This window comes from Grammomys surdaster, unplaced genomic scaffold (genome assembly GCF_004785775.1).
Source record: "Grammomys surdaster isolate TR1022 unplaced genomic scaffold, NIH_TR_1.0 324, whole genome shotgun sequence".
In the NCBI taxonomy this organism is placed as follows: Eukaryota; Metazoa; Chordata; class Mammalia; order Rodentia; family Muridae; genus Grammomys; species Grammomys surdaster.
Genome location: NW_021604743.1, coordinates 689,856 through 704,760, shown reverse-complemented (window position 1 = coordinate 704,760; position 14,905 = coordinate 689,856). Strand labels below are relative to the sequence as shown.

The window sequence follows — 14,905 nt, the reverse complement described above, 5'->3', positions numbered from 1 at the left end:
TCTTTCTTTCTTTCTTTCTTTCTTTCTTTCTTTCTTTCTTTCTTTCTAAAGATTTATTTATGTATGTGAGTACATTGTCGCTGTCTTCAGACACACCAGAAGAGGGCACCAGATCTCATTATAGATGGTTGTGAGCCACTATGTGGTTGCTGGGAATTGAACTCAGGACCTCTGGAAGAGCAGACTGTGCTCTTAACCACTGAGCCATTTCTCCAGCCCCCGATTTGTTTCTTCCTAATGACCTTAACACCTACCCCCACTCGTGAGTGCTGAGTTGACAGAGGTGTGCCACCCAGGACATGAGTTCACACTAGGCAAGCATCCCACTTCCTTAGTGCACCCTCAGCCCTTAGCACTAATTCCTCATCTTCCATAATTTTTTTCATCCTACCTTGTTAATGCTAATCCAGTTAGCCTTCTGTTGATGGACACTAGACAATTTCCAGTTCTTTGCAATTGGAGATGAGCAGCAGGTGACAGTGAGTGGGCATGCTTCAAGTCATTATAGGGTGATTGTTTGTTTGGTTTTTTTTTGTTGTTTTGTTTTCTGAGACAAAGCTTCTCTGTGTAGTCCTGGGTGTCCCAGAACTCTGTAGACCAGGGTGGCCTCAAACTCACAGAGACCTACCTGCCTCAGCCTCCCAAACGCTAGGATTAAAGGCATATACTACCATCACCCAACAGCCTTTTAAAATTGTTATTATTTTTTTTTTTACTGAAGATAACTTTTTTATGCAGTATATTCTGATCCCAGTTTCCCCTCCCTGTCTACTCCCAAATCTTTTCCACCTGTACAGCTGCAATTTCAGGCATGAAATTATGATAAACTTATCACTACCATAATTTCAGACACATTTTCTCTCTCTTTAGAAAACAAACAAGCCAATTAAAAAAAATAAAACAAAAACATGAAAATAAAACAAAGCAAATAGGGCTGGAGAGATGGCACAGTGGTTAAGAGCACAGACTGTACTTCCAGAGGACCCAGGTTCAATTCCCAGCATCCACATGGCAGCTCAAAACTGTCTATAACTTCCAGGAGATGCAAAACCTCACATAGCTATATATGAAAGAAAACATCAATGCTTTGAAATAAAAATAAATTAAAAAGAAAAGCCACAAAGCAAGTAGACACAGAAAAAAGAAAAGAAAAAAGAGAAAGCATGAAAAATGAATACATATTCTCTCTCTCTCTCTCTCTCTCTCTCTCTCTCTCTCTCTCTCTCACACACACACACACACACACACACAGACCATAAAGTACAAAATTAGATATCATGATGAGTAAGCAAAGGATAAGTATGGTAAAAATGACCAGACAAGGCATTATCAGACAAAATATCTCCAAAAATACTGCTGAGTTCATTTTGTGCATGGAGCCTCCCTTAAGTGTGGCTTTCTGTACCCTGAGACACCATTGGAGAAAACTAATTTTTATTTTGAAAGTGGTTATCAATTGGAGCTAGCTTCTGGATTAGGTATCGGGGCTTGTGTCCACTTTTGCTCTCAATGCTGGGACTCTGTCTGGCTTGGACCTGTGCATGCTGCCACAGTCTGTGAGCTCATATGCACATCGGTCCTGTTGTGTCTGGAAGGCACTGTTTCTGTAGTGTCTTCCACTCCCTCTGGCTTGTACAGTCCATCTGTCTCGTCTTCCATATGGTTCCTGAGCCACAAGTGGAGCCCTGATTTGATGAAGGCATCTCATTTAGGACTGAGTGTTCTAAGGTCTGTCACTCTGCATTTTGTCCAGTTGTGAGTTTCTGTATTAGTACCCATTTCATGTGGTAGGAAGCTTCTCTGATGCTGGTTCTGAGTGAGACACTAATTTATATCCATAAATATATCCAAAATAGCAGAATGTTGTTAGGAGTCACTTTATTGCCATGTTCCTTTAGCAGAACAGTAGTATTTCACTTTCCCCTAGGTTCAGGCCCTGTCTAGTCTCGGGTTCCTGGCCACCAGAGCAGTGCTGGAAATGGCTTCCATCTCATGGAATGCACCTGAAATCCAGTTGGACAGTGCTTGGTTACTTCCACAGCTGTTGTGCCTCCATTGTACCAGTATTTCATGGAGATAGGTCACCATTGTGGATCGAAGATTTTGTAGCTGGGTTGGTGTTTAGTTTTCTTCTCCGGTAGTACGCAGAATACCTTCTAGTGCCGTGACTTCCCCATGTGCAATGAGATACGTAGGTGGTGTTGTTAGCAATCATTCTACCATTTGTGAATATGGGGGTTCTTTGGGAAAAAAATGGAGCAGGTGTTTTGGTTTTTGTTTGGTTTTTTGATTTTCAAGAAAGGGTTTCTTTGTGTAGCATTGTCTGTACTGGAACTAGATCTGTAGACCAGGCTGGCTTTGAACTCACAGAGATACTCCTGCCTCTGTCTCCTGAATAAAGGTGTGTGCTATCACTACCTGGCTAAAAATGGAAAGGTTTTATCTCCCTGCATCTCGCCCCCCAATCCCCTGTGTGTATTTGTTTCTTTTGTTAAGAGTCAAGTTGACATAAAAAATAATTGCGTTTCTACACCACCTCCCCTGTTTGTTTTGTCTGGGTAACACCAGACATGTGAAGACTTAATTTTCTTTTATTGGATATTCTATTTACATTTCATATATAATCCCCTTTCCCCCTTCCCCCCCTACCCAGGAACTCCCTATCCCATCCCCCCTCCTGCTGCTTCTATGAGGATTTGCCCTCACCCACCCTTCCACTCCCACCTCCCCACCCACAATTTCCCCCACACTGGGGTGTCCAATAATACTTGTTTTTCTATCCCATCAGAACTACTGTTAGTAATCACTTTGAGGTCTGTAGGTGTGGCAGTGCTGGGGAGGATGTTGTGCCTTGCCTGCACACTGCATCCAACCGCCTCGTCGTGCCAACATTTGGGAGACTAAGATAGGTGGATTGCTCTGAGTTCAAAGCCAGCCTGGGTATCGTAATGAGATCTAAAATCACGGAGGGATAGAAAATCTCATGTAAAAATGTAAAAACAGGGTATACTTTTTAGACTCAACTAAAGATTCTTTAGACACTGACTTTTCTTATATAATGAAATGGCTGTGTTACGGAGGAATATTTCCCATCATTCCAGACCCATATTGCCTTACATATAGGATGTTGTCTTTATTTCTGAAGAATTATATATTTGTAAACCCCTTCCTCATTTTAGTTACTTATGGGGTTTCTTGTTTTGTGAATAAACTCACTGAGATGTCATAGTTAAAAACTTAGCTATAATAAAAAACTCTTGTAGACCATGTTCTTCTTTCCAGATGTGATCTTTTCAAATACAAGGAAGGTCGGCAAGTGGGAAGCACTGTGTTTTCTTTTGTTTTTCTAGTACTCAAGATTGAATCCAGGACCTCAGGCATGGATTCACTTTACTCTAAGCTGTATCCCCAGCCTGGGAAACATTCTCTGGGCTCTGTGAATGTAACAGGGTGTTTGCCTTTTCAAAACTAATATGGTAATCTCTTTCACTGCAGAGTTGTTTTGTTCTAAGTTACAGTGAAACTTTGTGATCACAGACTTTATAAGATTACCGCTGGGCTGGAGAGATGGCTCAGTGGTTAAGAGCACTGACTGTTCTTCCAGAGGTCCCGAGTTCAATTCCCAGCAACCACTTGGTGGCTCACCATCATCTGTAATGGGATCTCATGTTGTCTTCTGGTGTGTCTGAAGACAGTTACATAAAATAAATAAATCTTAAAAAAAAAAAAAGATTACTGCAAAAGACCCACTGCTAGCCTGCACACGCTGACTTTAGGCAGCTAGTGAAGTTCTCTGCAGTGACAGCAGGTGTGACTGAAGAGATGACACACTGGTGCTGCCCGCCCTTCTCTGCTGCAGGTGCACAGCATGATCATGTCTTCCTCTCATCTTTCCAGTGTTACCCTTCCCCTCACAGTGGTATACCGTGAGACAGATGTGGTTGGGCTTCTCAGAATAAATACTTAACATCATTGCATAAAGACTGTTGCAAGAAAAACAAAGATGAACATTCTATGAAATCTCCGTAGCAATGTGCACCTGGTATTTAGTGTGCGCTGATAAACTGCTGTTGTCCTGGTGTTGGGGCGTATTTTTAAATTGTATTTGAAGGATGACAAGTGGAGTTTATAAATGTGGTAAAATTAAAGTATTTAAGGGTGAGAATCAATTTATCAGTGGTTCAGTTTTAGAGACACATTTGGTTACTTTTGTAGTTTCAGATAGCAATTATTTCTATTATTTGTTTTGCAGTGAGGGCCGAGGCAAATTGACCGTATTTTCAGTTAAAGCTATGTTAGCAACCATGTGTGGTGGAAAAATGCTGGACAAACTGAGATGTAAGTATTTTCATATTCTTTGAAATTTTTTGTTTTCAAATGAGATGTTTAAACTATTTTAAGTGAATGGATGTTTATAGAACTTTGGATGAGGTTACATTGTAGCAGTTGACTCCACCTGCTGCTCAGGTGGACAAGCCGGCTTCTCTTGTTAGTGTTTTTAAAGTGAGAAAACTGAAGTTCAGAATAATGGTATTGACATTTTAAAAATCCTTTAAAATGCCTTACATATCAGTAGAAATGTGATTGGAGATGACTGTATTTTTAGTTAAAGAATAAGTTTAATTACTTTTGCTATCTTGGTCAAGTTTAGCCTTCTTACTAACTCCATTCTTCACCAGGTGATGTTTGCTGGCATCAAACTGTTCCTCAGTAGTCAGAAATCGACAGCCCGGTCTCCCTCCCGCCTGTCCTCTGTCCTCTGCCAGGGATTTTCCTTCTGTTGCTGTTGTTTGCTTTGTTTTTCCTGTTTTGTATTTCCCCCTTTTCTTTGGGCCACTGTTTTTGCATTTACTATTCCGTAGATAGTATTAGAGGGAGACTAGTTCACGTCTGAGAAGAGCGAATTTATAACTATTTAATTCTGCTGCGTGTGGTGTTACCCAACTCTCAGTTTAGGCAGCACTTTCCCTCTACAGAGGGAGGCAGTGGGGTACTCATCTAATAGTTAGAGCCTAGGTTTATTTGTTCTGTTTTCTTTTCCTGAGGCAGGGTTTCTGTGTGTAGCCTTGTCTATCCTGGAACTTTGTAGACCAGGCTGTCCTTGAACTCTCAGAGATCCTATAGGCCTCTGTCTTCCCAGTGCTGGGATTAAAGATGGGACCACCATGCCAGGTTTACCGCCTAGTTTTAAGCTACTCCTTTTCTCCACTGTGCTAATACTGTCACAGAAGAGACACACCCAGGGTCAGGTGCCACATTTCAGAGAAATGAAAGCAAAGCTGTGGGTTTTAATGAAGTGTTGAAATTATGTGTGTTGTGGCCAGGGGTAGATGACTTAGGAGATTAAAGTACTTGTTGGAAGCCTAATAGAGCCCCAGAACCCACACAGTGGGAGGAGATGGCCAGTTCCTGCAAGTTCCAGGATGCACACACACAGATAGCAAGATCATTTAAAAAGATGGAATTCTAGCTGTTTATGTTTGAATGAAACATAATTACATCCATATTACTTCTTTTTAAAAATCTCCATAAAAAGGATACAAAAAGAAAGAATAAGAAAAATCTTGGGCAGTGGTGGCGCACGCCTTTAATCCCAGCACTTGGGAGGCAGAGGCAGGCGGATTTCTGAGTTCAAGGCCAGCCTGGTCTACAGAGTGAGTTCCAGGACAGCCTGGGCTACACAGAGAAACCCTGTCTCAAAAAAACAAAAAAACAAAAAAAAAAAAAAAAAGGAAAGAAAAATCTTTATATAAGTGACCCTTATTTGCAATCTGTGTTGTTCAGGGGTCTGCTATACTGTGCTCCTATTTTGGTTCTATTGTTTGGTTGTGTGTCCTTTGTCACTGGCTAATTGGATGGTATTAGAGGTACGCTATCTTTAGAGATCTCTCTTGGCTTCCCTCTTGCTTGTTTTTGTATGCCACAGGCAGAGAAACATTGCCAGCGTAATATTCTACTTAAGCAGTTATTATGGAAGAAAAACCAGAAGCCTGTATTTGTATAGTCAGTTTTGGCTGCCGTGAGAGTCTTTCCACCTGGGTGCCCCATTCTCAGATGTGCTCTTTGGTTGAGGTGGCTGAGTAGTGGCACAGGCAACAGAGAGGAATGACACTGCTTGGTAGCAATCCACTCAGATGTACTCCTGTTTGTGGGTTTAGTTTCCATGCATGCTCCAACCTCTTCCTCTGACTGCATCCTGTTTCCTGTAATAAAGGTCCCACCGCAGTAAGCTCTTCTGTGTAGACCACACCTCAGCATTTCTCTCGCTCTTTCTCTCTCTTTTTTTAACCCCTTTGCATCTTGCCTTTTAGAATTTTTTAACTAAAAAGTTTCCTTTATTTTCCCCTCCACTTTTCCAGACATTTATTTTTATTTATGTGTATATGTTTGTTTCTGCTTGTCTGCATATGCACCTGTTCATACAGGTACCTTCACAGGCCAGAAGAAGGTATTGGATCTGCTGGAACTGGGGTTATGGGAGGTCATAAATTGCCTGATGTTGGTGCTAGGAACAGAACCCAGGTCTTCCATGAGAAAGCAAATGGTTTTAACTGCTGATGTCTCCAGTCCACCCTTCCACCTCTTAAATTTGATTTTTTTAAATATCAAAATGTATTTTAAATAACTTAACAAACATTTGTGTTTTGGCTGTGAAATGTGTTAAGATTTTTCAGCAATGCTTTGAATATTCTAACTATAAGACATTTGCAGGAAGCCGGGCAGTGGTGGTACACGCCTTTAATCCCAGCACTTGGGAGTTCAAGGCCAGCCTGGTCTACAGAGTGAGTTCCAGAACAACCAGAGCTACACAGAGAAATCCTGTCTCGAAAAAAAAAGACATTTGCAGGAATGTCCTTTATCATAGTCCTTAGGATTGTATTTCTGGATTGGAAGGTAATTTACGGAGGATTCTAAATGCCAATGACTAGTAATCAGAGCATAGACTTTAGTTAAAGTATGATCAAAACTCAATATCAGCAGCCCCAAGTGGACCAGCCCCTGCAGGCTGAAGCCACACCTGCTAAACCAGACTTAGGTCATACTTGATGAGACTAGTTTAGACCCCTTCTAGCAGCACTAAAAGTGGCAAATGATTCATTTACTTTTATATGAATATTATTTATTTATATATATTATAAATATATTTATTTATATGTTTATCATTTATATATTTATATTTATATAAATATAAATAAATTTTATTTATATATTATTATTTATAATATTTATATTATATATTTATATATTTATTATATATATTTATTATTTATATGTTTACTTTAAATTTTATCTATAGCTAGTGTTGTTAAATAGAGTAAATGGAGAAGACTGTAAAAGTGCTTTTATCTATTTATTCAGTGGACTTGTGGACTCAAGTTACAGACACACACACCTCGTACTTCTTTCTTTAGTCCCATTTTTTGAGCTTGTAGTAATATAACAAAGCCTAGAGCTCTTTGGCTTCTGGATGCTTCCACCTCAACCTTAGACAGTCTAACTATACCAAGATGCTAACAGCAGTTCTCCCTGTTGAGCACAGTGGGTTTTAGCAGTACCAGTGTATGCATCTTATACATGTCTCTAAAAGACTGCATTTTGAGTAGAGAAAAGTTAACCTGAGATTCTTTCTGCTCTGATTGCTCAGAAGTGACTTTTCTACCCGTTGTTTCAGTTGCTTGCTTCTGGTGTTTCATTAACAGGCGGCCGAGAGGCCTCTGGCTTCAGTTCAACAGTTTCCCTGTTCAAAAGTCTCCTTCCTTCTCCTGGGTCTTAATCACCTGTCACTCCATCCTCACCCTCATGGTAGCTGCTAGCCAGCTCTTGACTTCTCTTTTAATCTGCATCAGTGATGCCCATGTTTAGCATTTCTGGAATAACTGGAATGTTTTAGAACTGGAAGCAAGTAAGAAATGTTCTCTATATCTGCATTTTATGACCTATAAAAAAATGAAAAGCAAAAACTAAGAGAAGCTGTGTTGGTCAGTCTTCTCTAGAGGAACAGAACACACACAGAGACACACACAGACATAGACACACACAAATAAACCTATGTCTGTCTGTCTGTCTGTCTTGGGGATTTATTAGAATGGCTTACAGGCTAGTCCAGCTAGCCTAACAATGGCTGCCTACCAACAGAACATCCTAGAATCTGGTAGTTGTTCAGTCTATGAGGCTGTTTGTCCCAGCTGGTTTTCAGTATATGACAGAATTCCAAAGAAGACTCTAATGCCAGAGGTGTGATTTGCCAGACATAGAGCAGAAAGAGCAGAAATCGGGCATAGAGTGGAAGCTTCCTTCTTTCATCTTTTATATAGGCGACTACAGAAGGTGTGACCCAGATGGACCATCCCACCTCAGAAGATCCAGATTAAAAATGAGTCTTCCCATTTCAAATGCCTTAATTAAGAAAAAAAAAATCCATCACAGGTGTCCCCAGTCCCTTGGGTTTTAGTTAATCCCAGATGTAGTTAAGTTGACAGCCAAGAACAGCCATCACAAAAGCAAAGAGCTCTTTGTAAGGTGGGTGTAGCTGGATCAGCTTTGCCTGTCTCTCCTGACTTCATCAGTGACATGAAATTTTAACCAGTTTGAGAATGCAGTGTGCCTTATACTTAGTTATGGTGTGCTCTTATCAACATGGCTTTCCTGGTTAAGTCACTCAGTTGGCTGAGTGATGGCAGGAGTTGGGAGTCACCTTTGCCAGGGAACATTCATGGAAAAGGAAAATGTCTGTCCATTAATAGACTTGTCCCTTTAGTCTGAACAGTCCTGTAACCTTGCAGAAGCCTGTCGTGGGTCTCAAGAGGACGAAAGGAGGAGACACAGACAGATGGAAGCAGTCAGTAGAAAGAGGGCTGTTATCACTAGGGACAAAAATCAAATGTTGTGCTGCTAGGTCAGTAGTATTGTGCCTGTTACACAAGGGAAGGAGTATTTTAGAAACTGCATGAGACATGTACGTTGAAGGGCTCAGTTGTGGGTTTTCCACAAGGGATAAAGCCTACTTCCCCCCACTTCATCTTTCAGCTAGGAGCAACTGTTGGGGAACTGGCATACTTTCTTTCAGAGCTCTATAAATAGAAAATTCATCCTGTATGCCAAAAAAGGATAGGGTTTTAATTAGAGAACTAATATTTTTTTTTCTTTCAGCACTAAGAATGGAACCTGTGGTCTCACACCTGTTACACGCCCTCCATTACCACCAAGCCCGTGCTCTTGATGTTTTTATTGAATTTTATTTACTTCTTTAGGCTTTGTTATTTGCAGGTAGTAAATTACACTTACTTAGATTCATTACTTGTTACTTCATTTGAGATTAGCTTAGTTTTGCACCATTTTTTCTGCTGATATGGAAAGCCTATTTAAAAAAGCAAAACCAAACAAAAAAACCTCACTAGTTAAACCAGTAACTCAAGAAGTAACGAATTACTTCCTTATGCCTTCAGTTTCTAGATCTAGCTGTGTTTTTCTTAAAGCAAACAAATATGTTTATTTTTCCCCCTCTTATAGTCTGTGCCCTTTTCATGATTAGAAAATTACTACTTTGAGTTCATTCAACATGACATAGAAAGTGAGTGGATTGAAACATAATTCATTTCTGTGAGTGCGGCTAGTCGTGTGATTCTCTTTGTGTGTTATTTTTCTCATTGTGCTTTAAATGAATTAGATATCGACTTGTTGGTGTGTTTGTGATCATGATACTGCACACCTGTACATATGTGGCATCAAAGTCTCTAGTCGCTATGAGTTACTCATTGCCTTACTGGAATAAGACAATTTTGATTGTATAAGTGTATGTGAATACATTTAGCAGTAACAGAAGACTTGATTAACAAGTGACTTAATACATTGGGCTTTACATTCCTCACACTAAAATAAGTCCAGAGTTCAAAGTTGATCCCATGACCTGTGGGTGTCATCAGACTCCATTTCCTCCCATCTTCCTGCTCTGATGTGTGGTACCCTCCTTTGGGTAATAAGATGATTGCTACCTCTTGGGCTCAGGTATTCATTCCAGGCAGAGAGAAAGAAAGTACCTCTGATAGGAAACCAACACTTCTCCAGAAATCTACTCCAGAGATACAGTGTGGACTGGAGGCAGGAGGACTTTTTTAAAAAATAAAACCAAAAATCTTGCACACTGCCTCTGTAAACACTGACAGTATTCAGCTAGTGAGTGAGAGGGAAGGGTGCTGGCATTACATGGATGCCCTGAGGTGTCTGCCACAACTCATACTGACCCTTTGTTCTCATTCTGACTTAGGGTGTGATTGCATTCAGCAGCCAGATGTGTAACAATGGAGTCACCTGCTCTTTGTTTTAAGCATCTTTGAGCTCTCTGCAGTCCTTCCTAAGTGTGACTCAGTACTGACTGCAGGCAGGCTTCACTTGCAAACATAGTAGGCCCCATGCAGTGAGTGTGAATACTAGGGATGGTACCCATCTCCAGTTTGTTTATTTCAGTTAGGTTTTCCTTTCATCCCATGCAGTTCCTAGCACTGAAAAGTCTTGATTTTGATCTCTTTCCCCATCACTGGCCACCACTTCTGTAATCCCTACTCTTTGGTAACACAGCTTTGCCACAGGCGGCTGCAGATCCTGTCCATCTTCTCCTTGTTACATTTACTAGCTGTCTAATCCTGAGAGGTAGCTTTTTTTGATTTTTCGAGACAGGGTTTCTCTGTATAGCCCTGGCTGTCCTGGAACTCACTCTGTAGACCAGGCTGGCCTCAAACTCAGAAATCCGCCTGCCTCTGCCTCCCAAGTGCTGGGAGTAGCTTTTAAGCACATCATCTCCACTTAAACATTTTAAAATCAAATTCAACTCTTTTGTCATTCAGAGTTTCTTTCGTAGCAGAAATACCATATTTATTTCCCAATGTCAATGTTCTGCACAAGTCAGAATGTTTTTTTCAGTGCTGGCTTTTCAGTTACCGCCAGAAGAGAATTTAGCAATGAATCTTAGCGAGAGACACTTGGACTCCTTCATCTGGTTGTGGCTCTTGATCCCATTTGTAGCCTGCTTCTACCTCATTGTTCCAATTTTTTTTTAGGCTCTAGATACTAAATTCCTTTCCTTTAGACTTGTTTGGGGATGAGATCACTCCCTAGCATCACATAAACCAGAACTGGAGAGGCGGGGGAGGTAGAGGCAGAACCACCAGAAGTACAAAGGTATTCTTGACTGTGTAGTAAGTTCTACACCAGTGTAGGACCTATTAAATCCTGTCTTAACAAACAAACAAAGCCAAAAACTTCCTTTCTTTAATATAAAATTTCTTTAATATAAAATTTATTTTTATTTTATGTTCATTGGTGTTTTGCCTACATGTATGTCTGTATGAGGGTGTCAGAGCCCTGTAACTGGAGTTACAGACATGTGTGAGCTGCTGTGTGGGCTCTGGGAATTGAACCCCGTTCCTCTGGAAGAACAGACAGTGCTCTAAACCACTGAGCCATCTCTCCAGCCCCACCAGAATACTTCTTGACAATCCTTTTTGTGACTTGCCCTTTCTGCTCTGTCTTCTAATTAATGTAGGTTTGTTTTGCTGAGAATTGAACCCAAGTCTTATGCAGGATAGGAAAGTGATTTGTCATGAACAGTCTCCATGCCTTGTCTTACTTTGTGTCTTCATCTTCTCACATATAATTTAACATCTCAGAGTTTTTCTACTTTTGGGGGAGCTTACACATTTCCTTTCCTTCCTCCTCTTCTGGCATCTGTCCATCTGTCACTCTCCTCTACCCTATCTGTGAGCTATCCTATAGCTATTCAGATCTCTACTGCAGCCTGCTCATTCTTTCTTGTGACCTTTGGTTCTTTTGGGGAGGATACTATGGCTCAGCCATAGACCTCATGTGGGCTAAGCAAGCACTGTGTTCTGAGTTGGGCTCATCCCCTGTGTGTGCTCTTGTTTCATAGTGACAATGCCTCTTTTAATATGTTTATTTTAAAGTTCTTCTGTTCATTTGTTCTCTCCTCCTGCTCTCCTTTTCCCCTTCTGATTTTTAGGAACACAGTCTTTTTGTGTAGCTATGGCTGGCCTCGAGCTTGCTATATGGACCAGGATGTCTTCAGAGTCGTGGAACTTCTGCCTCTACCTCCTGAGTGTTGGACACCTGTAAGCACCACCACACCCAACTACCACACCTAGCCAATGTTTCTGAAGTTGGTATATATTATTCTGTCTGTTGATATTTTAAAGTAGTTTATTTTTATCTTATTATAAATTATAACTTTTTGATTTTTGTTTTTTCAAAGATTTATTTGTCTGACTTTATTTGTTTGAACACTCAGTCTGCATATATGACTACACACCAGAAGAGGGCATCAGTTTCCACTATTGATGCCTGTGAGCCTCTATGTGGTTGCTGGGACTTGAACTCAGGGTCTCTAGAAGAGCAGAACAGCCAGTGCTCTTAACCACTGAGCCATTTCTCCAGCTCCTAAATTATATCTTGAAGGAATATAATTTGATAACCATTTACTCCAGATTCAGATAGGTATGGATTTAAAATTTAACTTAACCATTGGCTAACTTTTAGGCCTTAAGCAAGCAGTTGAGGTCAATTTTCCTTGTCACTTGGTTTTGAGCTCCTGGTTATCTTTCCTTTCTCCCCACTCTGGATGAAAAGAGGAATGACTGAGACAAGATCTCTGTACAGAGAAATGAGAAGTGTTGCTAGAGTTGCCTTTTTCATCTTCTTTGCCAGTCTTTCTGTTAAAAACAGGATTTTACCATATCAAAATATCTTGGGATAGAAGCATTTATACGACATATTAGTTACTTGCCTGTTGCAGTAATAGAATACTCTGACAAAAACAAGTTAGGAAGAAGTGGTTTGTTTGGCTCTTAGTCCTAGAGGGGAAAACTTCATCACAGGGGCAAGGGCATGGCGGCAGGAGTGTGAGGCTGGCCTGCAGTCAGGAAGCAGTTAACTAGTATCTGACATGACTGTAAGTTTGCTTGACTGTTAACTTACATTACTTAATTATTCTAAACAGTTTGTAGTAGCACCTTTAAAAGAATTGGAACTTACTACTGCATTTTTAAGAATCACCTAGGTGTAATACCTCAAACAAAAGTTGAAAACATATATACATAGTGTATTATAGCAAAATATAATCCTATATCTGTACCAATATATAAAGATCTAAATCAGTGTAACCAAATTTAACCATAATTTATATCAATATACAAAGATCTATACCAATATAACAAAATATAACCTCAATTTTGTATTGGTATACAAAGATCTATATACCAATGTAAGACTTGCTTTGTTAATGCTTTCTAGTTTAAAAGCAGATTCATTAGGTGGTTGGATGGCTCAGTGGTTAAGAGCACTACTGCTCTTCCAAAGGAACTGGGTTCAATTCCCAGAACCCACATGGCAGCTTATAACTGTCTGTAACTACAAGATCTAACACTCTCATACAGACATATATACAGACAAAAACACAGATAGTAAGGAAGAAAGACATGATGCTTCAAATTTTTCTTAGAACAGTGGATTGCACAAATAAAAGCTACTTATCCTTCAGTTCCATGGATTTAGGAAGGTGGGGGATGGATAGATGGCTCAGCAGTTAAGAGTACTTGCTACTCTTGCAGAAGACCTGGCTTTGATCATCCACTCCTACAGCAGAGAACTCACACTGCCTGTAACTCCAGCTCTAGGTAATCCATCACCCTTCCCTGGTCTCTGTGGGCACTACTCTCATGTGTACAACCTCCATTTAAAACCTTTTAGAAAGGTAAGTGGACATACACGAATGTTTTTTCCACTTAATATTTAGGTCGAATCTTAAATGGATAGGATTGAGGGGCCTTGGGAGCCAAGTAACTACACAGTGTTAGTAAGCAGGAGAATGATTTGAATGTTAATTAAAAATTGTAACTTTAGGTACTTGTGAATGATGCAATTTTAGTGGTATAGAAATAACAGAGCCATTTATAATTTTAAAGAGATGGCATTTTCTTATAGTTTGGCTTTACTTGCTTTTGTTCTTACAGACATTTTCTCGCAGATGTCAGATTCCAATGGCTTAATGATGTTTGGCAAGCTTGACCAGTTTCTGAAGGAAGCCCTGAAGCTCCCGACAGCTGTCTTTGAAGGGCCATCTTTTGGTTACACAGAGCACGCAGTCCGGACCTGTTTTCCACAGCAGGTAAGGACATTGACAGGACCTGGGGCTAAGGAGCCTCCATCTACCAGATCCTCAGGTGGCTTCTCCCGAGCAGCTTTAAAGGAAGAGTGCTAAGGGAAAGGCAGGAGAGAGGCTGGAGCTCACCTGAGGACTCTTGCTCTTAGATAAGGGAACTTTTAAAGTGTTTTGTTTTTGTTGTTTTCGAGGTAGAGGAGAAAGTTTATTATAGATAAAAGAGAGAGTGTAGGTAGAGGTGGGGACATCTGGGAGAGCCCAGAGTGGACATGACCAGACTAAGCTGGGCTATGTGGGGAGAGGGGGAGGGGAAGAAAGAAGAGAGAGTAACCAGGTGCAGCAGCCAGGAGGCCAAAGTTACCAACAAAGCAAAACGAAAGCCATGTAAGTACTCCAAAGAAAAAAATTTTTTGCATTGTTGTGACTGATGTATATTTTTTTCCTCTTCTTTTTGTCAAGTAATATTCTTTAAATTTTGAGTACAGGAATATTTACCTAACTCTGTAGTAATAATGGGTCATTGGTTTCTGCACAGTGTTCATCTGCCCCTGCGGGGTACACTGAGCTTGCCTGGGACAGAGTCCGAAGTTTGACTTCTTTTCGTGGTTTTTACCTAGAGTCTGGTGTAAGCATATTCCCGAGAGCTGACTCTGTCTCAGAGACTGGAGAGAAAGGGAGGACTCAAGAGTAATTACTCCAGGTAGAGAATAGATAAAAGAACTGTAATACTGCATTTAG

General features: G+C 40.5%; 1 protein-coding gene across 3 annotated transcripts in view; it reads left to right on the top strand.

Moving 5' to 3' along the window:
* The window catches only part of Dtnb (dystrobrevin beta), a 204,225-nt gene that overhangs the window by 46,054 nt on the left and 143,266 nt on the right, over positions 1-14,905 (top strand). For all 3 annotated transcript variants that reach the window (XM_028778099.1, XM_028778098.1, XM_028778097.1), the window contains exons 5-6: positions 4,253-4,338; positions 14,019-14,173. In XM_028778099.1, the coding sequence (XP_028633932.1) occupies positions 4,253-4,338; positions 14,019-14,173 (241 nt within the window). The remainder of the gene's footprint in view (positions 1-4,252; positions 4,339-14,018; positions 14,174-14,905) is intronic.